The 13,280-nt window shown below is 43.7% G+C and overlaps 1 protein-coding gene across 3 annotated transcripts in view; it reads left to right on the forward strand.

Moving 5' to 3' along the window:
- The window catches only part of ARMH3 (armadillo like helical domain containing 3), a 130,939-nt gene that overhangs the window by 11,923 nt on the left and 105,736 nt on the right, over nucleotides 1–13,280 (forward strand). For all 3 annotated transcript variants that reach the window (XM_062601846.1, XM_062601848.1, XM_062601847.1), the window contains 8 exons: nucleotides 200–292; nucleotides 1,140–1,214; nucleotides 1,872–1,958; nucleotides 7,763–7,819; nucleotides 8,815–8,858; nucleotides 10,372–10,432; nucleotides 11,416–11,462; nucleotides 12,116–12,191. In XM_062601846.1, the coding sequence (XP_062457830.1) occupies nucleotides 200–292; nucleotides 1,140–1,214; nucleotides 1,872–1,958; nucleotides 7,763–7,819; nucleotides 8,815–8,858; nucleotides 10,372–10,432; nucleotides 11,416–11,462; nucleotides 12,116–12,191 (540 nt within the window). The remainder of the gene's footprint in view (nucleotides 1–199; nucleotides 293–1,139; nucleotides 1,215–1,871; nucleotides 1,959–7,762; nucleotides 7,820–8,814; nucleotides 8,859–10,371; nucleotides 10,433–11,415; nucleotides 11,463–12,115; nucleotides 12,192–13,280) is intronic.

The raw sequence follows: 13,280 nt of genomic DNA on the forward strand, positions 1-13,280 counted from the left end.
GTTGACACAAAGCAGTTTTGAGAACCATCAGTGTGACTATGGCCTGTGTAACAGGAGGAATGGCTTAGTTATCGATTCTGGGATAACATGGCTTTATATTGGTGCTCTTGTATTTGAATCTCCCCAAAAGCTTTTTATAACAAACATTTTAAAGTAATTTTAAACATTACTTTTAAATAATATGACTCTTCTTCTTTAGAATCTCATGGAGAGCTTGGACTCACTCCTCTGTGCAGAAGGCTCTGAAAGCCTCAAAAGCTTGTGTCTGAAGCTGCTTCTGTGCTTAGTGACGGTAAATAAATATCAGCTGTATAATAACTTAAAAGCTTATGAAGCCACATCTTGAGGGATGGAACTGCCTCAAAACTTGAGCAGAATGCTGCAGTGTGAAGCTTATGAAAGGGAAAGAAATTGTGAATGAGAACATGGGTCAGCCCAGAATATGCATCGTTGCTCTAACATGATGCCAGTACAGACTAGCAAATTGTTTTCAACTCATAAGATAGGTGCCAACTGGGTCAAAAGGGGAGACACAGCATGAGGTATCAGTTTGATTCACGGGGATTTTTTTCTAGGGAAGAGGATATTTAGTAAGCCTTAGATAAAGGGGAAGGGAGCAGAGGAGAGGGGTTGAGGAAAGACAGGAAGTGTGGAGTAAACAAGTGTGGTGAAGATACGAAAAATGGGGAAGTTGGAACAAATTGCCACTCATCATCTCTTGGATATGGTCAACTGAACTATTTTGGCTGTGATAAGAGATAATTGAGTGTGGGGAGGGACTTCACTTCCCTGTTCATGATGGGAAAGTGCTCAGTGGAGCATATGCATCCTGTTTTTTATTCTCTGTCTCCTGCGTAGCAGTCGTGCAGCTGTGTAAAATAGCAATCTGTGGAGAAAAGGGGGAGCTCTTAGTAAGTGGGACAAGCTTCTTGCCAGAGGGGTGGGAGGCAGGACAGATTTCTTTTACTTCATGTCTAGCTCTACTGCTAGTCACACCTTGACTTGCTGACTAAGTGTGAGATTATGGATAAATGTGTCCATCTGGTAGTAAAACTCTTCTGTTCCTGGTGTGTGCCAGAGGCAGCTACAGTATCATGGAAGGCTTCGGGTGAGATTTTAAAAGTTCTGTTTGTATTCAGGTGACAGATAACATCAGCCAGAACACCATCCTGGAGTATGTGATGATTAACAGCATATTTGAAGCTATTTTACAGGTAAGGTTTCTTCCTTCTACTGCAGGGGCTCTTATTCTGTAGTGAGAGGTTTCAGTGATATATTTGCCTTTTCAATGCAGCATAGCTGGCTGGCACTATGTGTTGCTTCCATTCATAGCTCAGTCATAGATTTATTTTTTTTTTTTTCAGGCTGTCTGTCCTTACTCTACTCTGCTGTTTTTAGTCACTACTGAGCATTTAAAGTATTTTCACTTGAGGCAGTTGTGCATAGCTAGAAGCTGAACAGATTTCTGAGCTAAGTTCACAGAGAAATTCTGTATCAGAGGAACTTTGTTTCAAAAGCCATTCTGGATATATTGAGGTTTTTTCTACTCTTTGATAAATTATACTTCTTAGAAGTGGAACTGGGCTTGGGAGAACACAGAAAACTTGCATAGATAATGTTGGTGATGTGCTGAGGTACTGTCCAGTGCTGTTATGAAATGTATTTGCCCTTTATACCTAGAAAGCCTATGTAAATTCTCTCTGTGATAAATAAGCTTTTCTGTGTGCAGAACTTATTGGAAGCAACATTAAATATTGTCTTCCATTAGGGCATAATTTGCTCTTAGATGTACATTTCACGGCCGTGTACTGCGAGTCACTGAAAGCTTCTTGAGGCAGGCCTGTACAGAGCAGTGTGATTATTTATTCCAGATCCTGTCCAGCCCACTTAGTCGCAGGGAACATGGCTATGATGCTGTTGTCCTTCTTGCCTTGCTGGTTAACTACAGAAAATATGAGGTAGGTATTCTTTTTCATAACGGAAACATCACTTCTCTCTATTATACACACACCTCTGCATTATTAAGGCAGTTTACAGTTCAGTTTTTAGCAGTACATGCTATTATATTTATCAGGGTATCCAGCACACAGCTACAGAACTTTTGCAGTGCAATCACATTATGCTAACTGTATCTGTCTCTAATGTATGTATATAACCAAATGTGTATGATATACAGCTTGTTTTGTGCAAGCATAAAAGAAACCATGTAGGAGATTTGCATTTCCTTCAGGAAAATGTTCTGAGTAGGGTCCTTTTGGAAGACTTACTGTTGTACCGAACTTGTCTGTTTGCCCTTGTGTGTGTGACTGTGTGATTATACACACTCTCCAAAGTAAATCTGGCTGTCAGTCATCTTTGGCTTCAGATTGAATTTGTGATTCAGAACTTGACTAGCAGACTGAAAGAGCACAGATCCCCAGAAGACCTGGAGAAGCTGTTACCAAAGAATGAACTGAAGCATCACAGCTAGTATTTCCAGGAGAAATCTGTCTCTGTCTCTTTGACTGGTTCCTCTCTGAGAAATTTTATTCATCTTCCTTTTTCTAAACTGGTTGTGTTACTCCCATTTTTTTCTCTTTTCATCACCTTGAAAAAGAAACTTATCAGGTGTCAAAAAAAGCACCTGTTGGGTTTTCTTTGTATGAGGCATGATCCTTTAATGATCAATCTTATTTTTTTCTTCATAGTTAGGAATGTCTTAATATCTTCAGATTGGCAAAAAATGGGAAGGTCATGGAATACCCTTTCCTCAACAGAATTAATGGGAGCAGGCAGGCTCCAAAACCCACCTGGTTTTATAATAGATGTTGTTTTATGAAGTATGAATAGACCTAAAGAGCGGGCAAAGACAGGAGCTACACTTAAGAGTCAAGTAATCCCTGTTAATTTCTCATTCCTGTGAATGTTGTTAGAATAATAAATTACAGGTTGTGTTCAGCGATCTGTGATGTGGTAACTTGGAGTAGCAGCATGCACTTTGGTTTTGGTATATGGCCATGAGGGAAAACTGTTGGGAATTATATGGGTAAGGTTACTGGTGAGAGCAGACTGGAAAGACCAGAGGTCTCATTGCAGCATTTTGGTCAAAGGGTGGAGAGATGTGTAGTCCAGTCCCTGAGCTGTGGATTCCTGTGTACTATAGTTCATGTCCTTAGTAAGGTAGAGTGCTGCAAGTATGTAAGACCTGTGTTCTGCTCTTTGCAGTAGCTTTCTGCAGAGTCTTGAGTTGGGGTTGAGTGCTTTGGAGAACATTGTCCTAGATGTCTTCAAACTGGCACCCAAAAGAAATTGTGCTGGTGTCTAAAAAGTACAATCTACTGTGAAGCAGATGTGTGGCAAGGGAATTTTATCTTCAGTAGTTCATCTGGCTAGGTTGAAAGCAACTTGAAGAAAGGTTTTGTATGACAGCTGCCTGACGCTGTCCTTTGTAAGCAGTGCTACAAGCAAAGACTGTAGTAATGCAGTCATAATCTTTGTCCTTAAGTAAGGTTGCTACTTTCAGTTGCTCTTCTTTGGCCCTCTTCATTGACTCATTTAAAGTTTTCAAAATGCTTGTCAACCACTTTTCAAGGCTGTTGCATGTTTCTGTATGTTGTGGAGTGGTGGTGTAATTTAGACTTTTACAACTTTTGCTGTGATTCCCAGTGAGAGGGGAAGTGAACTCTGAATCAGCAGGATTAGGATAGGGAACCAGGTGGCAGGAAGTATGGGATGGGCTTTGGGGTGCTTGTACAACTTGCAGGTTGCTGATGTTCATTGTAGATTTGCAGACTAATGCTTGTAGACAATAACTGGAACTGTTTGCCCTTGAGGGGAGGGCAGGAGCAAACCACACACCCTGTGGACAGCACGGGAAATATTCTCGGCACACCTGTACAGACTTGCACACCGGAAGAAACTAAATTGCCTTGTCCATGTAGAGTAATACAGTGTGTGAATTGCTGTGGTTAGTCATCTGCCTGCTGCTTAAGGAATTAGTGAAGCCTAGAGGAGGCATAGAATGTGTCAGGGGAATGGAATACTTGAGACAGGAATTATTAAACAAACTTCTACAGATATGGAAATGGCAACTGAAAAGATAGAGGGCAGAGATCTGTAGCAGTCTAGGCCATCTTCATGACCCTTGTCAGCTGGGCACTGATGACATCTTGCTGCCAAGAGGCGGGTTACATGGAGCACACATCTTGGAAAGTCATGGTCAGTGAGAGTGTGAAGAGTTGGTCATAGGCTACATGTAGGATGGATTGTATGATGAGATCTCAGGGCAGCCTTGTAGTGCTGGTTAATGTAGTGTCTCCCAGTTTGCTTATTCTCCACATCTGGGAATTTGGATAACCCTGTGTCCTGGGTTCAGCAGTAGCAGTCATTTTTCCCCTTCTTGGTAGCTGGTGCAGTGCAGTGTTTTGACTTTCAGCTCGGGAACAGAGCTGATAACAAGCGATGTTTTGGTTTGGCCAAGGACTTTGTGAGCCTGATGCTCTGCCAGGGAGGAGGGGAGCCAGGAGGAAGCAGAGACAGGACACCTGACCCAAACTGACCAAAGAGGTATTCCATACCACAGCACGTCATGCCCAGGATGCAACTGGGAGTTAGCCGGAAGGGCTGGGGGACTGCAGGGTTGGAGGAGGTATCGGTCAGAGCTTGGTCGGGCTTGGGGGGCGAGTTATCGGTCGGCTGGTGGTGAGATGATGTATTCTCTTCCCTTGTTATTTCCTTTATCATTATTATCATTGGTGGTAGCAGTAGTGATTTGTGTTATACCTTAGTTACTAAACTGTTCTTATCTCAACCCGTGGGAGTTGCATTCTTTTTGATTCTCCTCTCCGTCCCTCCGAGAGCAGGGGGAGGGCAAGAAAAGGGGGGGAAGTGAGCGAACGAGTTACCTGACTGGGTTTAAACCACGACAGTTCTTTTTGGCGCCCAACGTGGGGCACGAAGGGTTGAGATAACAACAGATCTGACCGAATTAATAGTCATTCGTCACAATGCTGATTTATTGGCTCTCAGAGTTGTTCTTGTTGATCTCACAGCTTCAGAATGTTGTAATTTACGTAGAGCCGGTATTTGCTGTGATAGTGTTTATCAAGTATGGGGCCTGGGCTAAGGTTCTTGTCTCACTGTGCTTTATGGCAATGGCTTGTAATACGGGTGGGCTCCAGCAGCAGGGCGGGACGGACGTGGCCGTGGACTTGTACGTGGCCGTCCGGCTGCTCTTCACCGTCCTGGCCCTCGCCCTACTCTCCATCTTCGTGAGGCTGCGGGGACCCGAGGGGGAGCGGCCCCGGGAGCCGGCGGCTGCTGAAGCGGCCCGGGAGAGCGGCCCCGGGGAGCAAGCGGCGGCGGGAGCGGGGCCGGAGGCCGCGAGGGGACGGCTGCCGGTGGAGGAGGTCGGGGCGGTCGAGGAGCAGAAGGAAGCGGCTGCCGAGCAGCGGGAGAAGGCGGCGGAGGAGCCGAGCCCCGCGGAAGAGCCCAGCCCCGCGGAGGAGCCGAGCCCCGCGGCCGAGCCGAGCCCCGCGGCCGAGCCGAGCCCAGCGGCCGAGCCGAGCCCCGCGACGGCCGAGAGCATTCCCCGGCAGCCGCCCGCCGAGCCCCAGGAGGATGCAGGAGACCACGCAGCATTTCCCAGCAAGGCAGAGGGGGAAGAGCTGGACTCGGGAAAAGAGAAGCTGGCGGTGGGAGAGCCGGCAGGCACAGCAGCTACACCAGCCCCAGTGACAAGTACAGCAGCATCGTTTGAGAGTTCTGAAGGTTTTGAATGGCCTTTGGGTGTCCTTGGGACCTGCCTACTGATTGTGATGGGGATCAGTATGTTGGCACACATACAGACTGTGTGCTACCCACAACCATTTTGTCTGATCTCAAAAGTTAAGCAGAGTGAGGTTTGGGTCTTGTCTGGGGTTAGACGACGATATAGTGGGACCAGGAGATTTTCCCCAAGGCTGGACAGTGATGAGTGGCAGGGTGTGTGGGACAGTATGGGCAAGTATCTAGTCCAACGATAGCTACCCAAGTTAGCCGGAAGGGCCGGGGACTGCAGGGTTGGAGGAGGTATCGGTCAGAGCTTGGTCGGGCTGGGGGGGCGAGTTATCGGTCGGCTGGTGGTGAGATGATGTATTCTCTTCCCTTGTTATTTCCTTTATCATCGTTATCATTGGTGGTAGCAGTAGTGATTTGTGTTATACCTTAGTTACTAAACTGTTCTTATCTCAACCCGTGGGAGTTGCATTCTTTTCGATTCTCCTCTCCGTCCCTCCGAGAGCAGGGGGAGGGCAAGAAAAAGGGGGGGAAGTGAGCGAACGAATTACCTGACTGGGTTTAAACCACGACACCCTGCAGCCTCCAATCCGTTATAGCCTTGCTGCTCATTGTCTGGAAGAGAGTCCATCACTTTTATTGGTTGTGAGTCACAGACTGGCCTTTCTTCTGTGTGTGAGCTGTGGTGTGGGGAGTTCCTCTTTGTTGTGTAAGGAGAACAAAAGAAACTAGCAAAACTATGACATATTTACAAGGATAGATTTTAATCTATTTCTGATTAAAAATTTGTGAAGCTTGTGTGTGCTTTACTGACACTGACTGTATTTAATTTCTGAAGGGGAGCATGGCTGTACAGAGAGGATGAGGTGCCCCTGCCCATGGCAGCAGGGTTGGAACTAGATGATAAGGTGCTTTCCAACCCTCACTGTTCTATGATTCTATGACCATTTATTATCCTTAATAGGAGCCTCTATTCCAGCCTCAAGGAAATGTCTTTGCATGCATCATGCACAGACGGGTTCTGTGTGAGTTTTCTTCTTCTCAGGCAGCAGACAGGGCTGCATGCTGCTGGAGGCAGGCTGACAGACTGCCTGAGCTTTGGTCTGTTCTGATCTGTTTCTTTTCTGAACAGAAAAGAAAGCCTGATCCTTCCAAAGCACCGAATAATTGAGAGTGTGGTGTTTTCTGATGAGCCTTATTTGTAACTTGCTGTCAAGCCCTGGGCAAATCAGTCAGATAACTATGCAACTTGTAGGGCATCTGATACATGCTTTGTGTTTTATTCTTGCCATCCACTTTGGACTTACTGCATAGATAGAGCCTTTTCTCTGTCCTGGTTCCAAATTGACATTGTTGATTTTGCACTGATGCATATAAACCAGGAAAAACAAATGTAAATTGCTAATTTAAAATGCTTCCTAAATTATCAGGACTTATCTTTATAGATGGAGCCTGTGTGCTTTGTTTGGTTAAGTTCAAGGAATTCATATTCTCCAGAGACTTGTAGCTCTCAGTTGTGTAAACTGTTAAAGTGGTGAGCTCTAACCCCGGCAGCAGATGAGTCTACAACATAGTCATGCCTTCCTGGGTCCTCTTTCCTTTAAGCAATCTTTGCAAGGTGTTGCAGAGGGAGATATCAGAACGCTAATGTTCAGTCCCAGCTTCACTGCTTGTTCCTGCTGCTTAACGGTGTGTGTGTCACAGATAACAGCCTTGAAGGACAGCTGCTCCACTTTCAAGCTGACGGATGAGCTAGTCGAGGAGCAGAAACTCCCTCTCAATAAAATCAGGAGACTGCCTGACTGGGCCAATAAAGAGGTGTCCCAGGCATAGCAGCCCTTGTGTGTGCTGTGACTCCTGTTTCTTTATGTGTATTCTGCTTTTGTGGGACAGGAGAGAGAGTCTTCCCAGGTGGTTGGGTAAACTTGGGTAGATAATAGTATTTTTTTTCCTGAAGGCTGAACTTAAAACCAACTTTCTTTCTTCTTTTTCCACCCACCCTGAGCAGTCAGTGAATCCCTACATTGTGAAGCTCTCCATTGTAGATGATGAGGCCACGCTCAATGTGAGTATTTGACTTGATTCCTCTGTGCTGCTGGTGTTAGTGTAATGAATGCAGTCATAGTGTCTGGTAGAAAGAAGGTCTAGGAATAGTGCTACTATAAAGAGCACCAGTTAGTGGGATTCTTCACTCTTGCAATAGGTCAGGCAGCTCATGATGTGGACATTTTGATCATCAGTTAAATGGTGGGGGTGGTTAAAAATCTAGCTAGTAAGGAATATGCTGAGGTTAATCTATTATACATTTACGAACTATCTATACACTATTTGCTGTCATGTGCCAAAGAGGCACAAGGTAGCTTATTCCAAAGGAGATCTCGTTTCCAGTGCTGTGTCACAAAAGCCCACAAGCCAATTCTTGTAGCTCAGTGGAAGCTGGTGCTTGAGTCGGGAGTCATCAACGTATTTTGGGTAGCCACTAAGTTTTGTATCCAGACCTGGATAAAAAGTGGCAGCACGTTATGAGCTTTGTGAGGTCTGGACTTTAAAACTATTCTTTAGGCACCAAGTAAAAAGCAAACTCCATGCTAACCAAAGGGCGAGAACTATTTTTCTCAGTTAATCAAATGAGCTTGACAGAAAGGATGATCAGGAGCTGTGGGGTCATGGAGGCTGTTTGCAAGAAGTGAAGTGGTTACTAGTGTTTATGACCTTTGCTTTGGACTTTTGGATGTCTTTCCTCTGACACCAGCTTCCTTCTGAAGTTCTTGCTGCTTTATTGAGGCTTCTTGAGTGAGTAAGCCGTGTCTGGAGATACAAGAAGAGTAAATGTTCTCTGCTGAACTTAGATATTCAACTTTAAATTTTGATGTCTTGATTTTTGGATGGTACTTCGTCATATCATAGCATGTCTTAATAGTTCAGACAGCTTCAGGGGAAATCCTTCATAGCATGGTAGATGATCTTGAAGGGAACACTGCTAAGCGTGTTCAGTGTGTGATTTCCTGCATTGATACTTGTAATGTAAAGATTTTTTTTTTAACACTTTTGTTTTTTCAGGGAATGGGACTTGTAATTGCCCAGGCTTTATCAGAATATAACAGGTAAAACCTTGCTGTCTCTGGTTTTTCAGTACCTGGTACTTGTTGTACATTTGTGTTACAGTACTTATCACCTGACAGCCCTGATGCACCTGGAGAGGCAGGGAGCAGTCTTATGTTTTAATGTGTTTCAGGTCAGTTGTTGCTGTCATTGCAAGTGTAAATGCATCTGTACCAGCTGTGCTGATGTGCTTCAGGAGAGACCTTGCTGTAGGGGAGGATAACTATTGTATGCTTTTGCTATCATGGATTTTACCTCTGTATGAACCTTGAGCAAAATCTTAGTTCCAAGTGAAAAAGTAAATGATTTGCTGAGTACTTGTCTGTTAGAAAATTGATGTAACTGAAACATAATCTAAACCAAACACATGTATCCAGGGTTATCCACATGCCAGATCAGAGATGATTAGGGGATGTATGCTTTTGCAAATGGTGGAAAGCATTAACTGCTTCTGAAGAAAGAGCAGAAAGTCAACAGTTGGGGTAGCATGTTCCCAGGCTGTATTTCATAAGCAACAGCACAAAATTTATAAGCTTTCCTAAGAAGAATGTGCTTCAGAAAAATTTGGAAACTTAAAGCAATTTTACCTGAGCAACCCAAGGCTGCAAATTTATTTATTTTTTTTTTTTTTTTTGGTGCAGTAGTTTCTCAAAATATCCAGAAAAATGTTTTAATTCCTTTGAAGGGTTGCTATTATGCGGATCACTTGCAAGATCAGCAAATCCCCGTAAATGTATTTAACAGAGTAAATTATTGGAGTAAAGCAGAAAAAGCCTCACCCGCCCAGCTTGCTTCATTCTCACAGAAGCTGTCTGAGACTATGGCCTGTTTTGCTTAGCTCTTTCTTTCCCCCTTCCCCAAAAAATCAGAGGTGTTTTCTTTGCTTGTTACATTGTGTGTGATCAGATTCCTTTAGGAAAGACACAATAAATGTCCATGTGAGCTTTGCTAGTCTATTTGAATGCCAAATGAAGCAACTTAGCTTAAAGCTGAGGTACCCAACTGATTTGTTGACTTCACTTACTCCAGTTCCAGTCCCTTTACTCCAGGAATGTGGGGTCAGGCAGCATGATGCCATGAACAATAATGGTCCTATGTTTTCTGCTGGCCATAGGGTGTTCGACTCTGTTTCAGTCTGTAGTGGATGATGATTGAACTGAAATTGTTATGTGGCTACTGATTGTGTATGTTCATGTGGTTCATTACTGTTTTGCCAGCCTAGGACAAAATTTCCTAAGTCACTTGGTCTTTCTCCTTCAGTGGATGTATCCTCTCTAACAGCACAGGCATTGTTCAGTCTCGTGTTTCAGTAGCCCCACTTAAACTTTACACATTTTATGAATATTTTAATACCCTTTGCATCTCTTTTGTGACTTCTTGAAAAGGGCTTGTGAATACTGAAACCTTCTCCATCCTGTATCCTTATCAGATAAGACTGTATCATAGGATGTTAGATAAAATAAGCCTAGTTCAGTTTCTGACCCTGACTCTTCATCCTTACTCCTCTTTGTTCAGGCAATACAAAGATAAAGAAGAGGAGCACCAGAGTGGTTTCTTCTCAGCCCTAACTAATATGGTAAGCAAGGAAGCATTGTTTTTCTATTCTTAAAATGGGTGCCTTCATAGAAGTTCAGCAGGAGGGTGTTTCCAAAAACTGAGCTTGGCGTGTGGGTTCTGGAGGAGGGGATGCATTGGTCCAGTCCAAACCAAATACACCTGAAATGGCTATCTGAGAAAGCGTGGTGTTGTCTGGCTGGGAGAGCTCTTTCGAAGGAAGAGATCTCTATTCTGGCACTGATAATTGAAATGGTTTTCTTTCATCTTCTTCATTCTAGTTGACTTTATTTAAAAAAATCAAAATCAGTTGTTGGACACTTTTAAACAGCTACCTGTTTTTAAAAGCTAGTTGCTGCTCTGCTGATGTACTCTATACCAGAGAAGCTGAATATTTCTGTGGCAAATTCTGGTCTATCACTAGCTTTGGATATCTGTTTCTTTACTGTTTTGTTTCTCAAGCCTGGGTCCACCATAGCGGTGAAGTAAGTTTGGATTCTGCAGTGGGCAGTGTCTGCATTTTCAGAGAGGTACCCTCCAAAGGCAGTTGTGAATTTCTTCCTTGTTAAGAGTATCCACTGTTCTCCTTGTTCAGTTTGGCTTTGCTGTAGTCTCAGATCTAGCTCAAAGCAAAATTTCCTGTTGACAGCTGTCAGGAGTGACATTGGTAAAACCACTGCCACTTTGGGGCAAGCAGATAGGAAATAATCTCTGTCCTCCTGCAGAATCACACACTAATCTGAGTTGGGATTCAAAATGCAGTTGTTCCTCCCCCCCTTCCTTTTGTGACAGGAGAGGTGAAGCATTGGTCTGTGACAATAGTGTGAAATGAAATGTTCATCCTATTTCCCATTTGTATTTTACTAGTATTAGAAAGTAAGTTACATGTGTGCCTTGGATGACAGCACCTCTCGCGGAACACTTCTGATTTAGTTAAATCCATGTCTTCTCGTTGTCTAACATCTTTCGCAAATTCATTCTATGCAATACTCTTTCTTTCCATAGGTGGGCAGTATGTTCATAGCAGATGCTGATGAGAAGATCTCAGTCCAGTAAGTGCACAGATGTCAGTTACGCAATGAATGGTAACTTACTACACAGGTCAACATTGTCCACTCGTGGAGATGTTCTAATACAGCAAAGCACACTAGAGGGACAATTTCTCTTGTAACTAAAATGGTACCACACCCCTGCAAATAGTGCATTCACTTAAGTGACAAGGGTGCAGCAGGAGGAGCCACAGCTGAATTTTTTGTAATGAAGTGTGTTAAAAAAACCTTTGACAAACCTGTGGATTTTAGGAGGCATGTTGGATGTGGCAGATGGGAAGTAGTGGGTCGTGCACTCTTGTCCCCAACAAAATCTTTTCGAAATCAAGGGGGAAAGTGATAAATATGAGGGTTTGTTATATCTGTATGGCCCTCTGCCCTTAAAATAAAGGGCTTTAAAGGGAAAACACTGAGCAGCGAGGGATGCCTTCAGCAGGAAGGGAAAAACTGTAGCTGAGCTCTAAAAATAGCTATTTTTATGGATTGCTAAGTATTACTACTAATCAGAACGACTGGATTGCAGAGGCAGAGTTTTAAATAGTTGAAAAAAATAATTTCTTCTTTCAGATGAGTTGTGCTCCTGGAAACCTTTGCTCTTGGGATTCTTATCTGGTATTAGCCTTAACTCACTGTTCTTTTGTCTGTCTTTTCCACAGAACAAATGAAGCTATCCTTCTGGCCCTCTATGAAGCTGTTCACTTAAACCGGAATTTCATCACAGTTCTGGCACAAGTGAGTTTCAGTGTGATGTTTGCCCATTTCTTTGCAAGTGCATGCCTTTGAAATTAGAGTCTCAAATGGAATTGATGAAAAGATAAGTTTTCTTGCCCCCTCCTTCCCCTGCATACTTGTCATAGGTGTAGATGAGCACAGAAGATCAGAAGCAGTCCAGGATCTGGGTTTATTACAATTTTAGAAAATGCTTCCTCCCTTGCCAGAAAATGAGTCAAGTTTTGAGGGCAAAGCTCATGTTGGAATGAGCCATTTTTCCCCCTGAAGGATTGCCTGATGTATTTAGAAAACCTTTCAGGTTTAGGCTTTTTATCTTGGTTTGTAAGTACTGAGGTAATCTGTGAGAAAAATGGCAGCAACAAAAGAGCTAACACCTTTCCCCAGTTATTTCAGGTCCTCTGAGTGCAGCCATATATCACAGGCTAGACAACATAGCATAATAGAGGAGACCTTTGGGGACTCCTGACAGTAGTGGAGATGGAAGAGGTCTGATAGGCAGATCTACTGCCTCTGAGGAAAGCTTCTGTTCCATGGGTGGTTAATTTGCAGAGGTTCCTTGTCTTTTTTTTTTTTCCCAGGTTCTTCATTTTTAGCACTTGTGAGAGATTTCTGCTCTTTCAGTTCCGCGTAATACGTGATCAAGAGATCCCTGAGGGAGGAAAGGGCTTTGGCAGGGAAAAGAGCAGGGAGGGAAAGAGCAGCCAGAGTAAAAGCTCTTAAATTAGAAATGAAAGGATAAATTAGTTATTTGTGAAAGACATAGATGAAGCAGCCACTAATGAGTGTGTTTAATTGAAACGAAGGCCTGATGTTCTTGGGTGGGTTATCTGTAATCCTTCATTTAAGAGAGGGCAAAGTAGGTCATGCTGTCCTTTGAAAAAACCTCATAAAAACTGATGAATGTTTTTGTCTAAGTTGGTGTTCATTGCTGGGGAGTGCATGAATGACCGTGCCCTGCTGCTGTGTGGGCACATAGAAAGAGCAGGGATACAGTTGTGTGCAGCCCTGGTGGTAAGGTTTTGGTATACTTACCAGCTTCTTGGTCCTCAGTTTTTGCTGCTAGGTGGCACTACTATCTTCGAACTGATG

This window comes from Pezoporus occidentalis, unplaced genomic scaffold (assembly GCF_034315485.1).
Source record: "Pezoporus occidentalis ecotype Australia unplaced genomic scaffold, CSIRO_AGI_Poc_V1 ctg73, whole genome shotgun sequence".
Taxonomy (NCBI): Eukaryota; Metazoa; Chordata; class Aves; order Psittaciformes; family Psittacidae; genus Pezoporus; species Pezoporus occidentalis.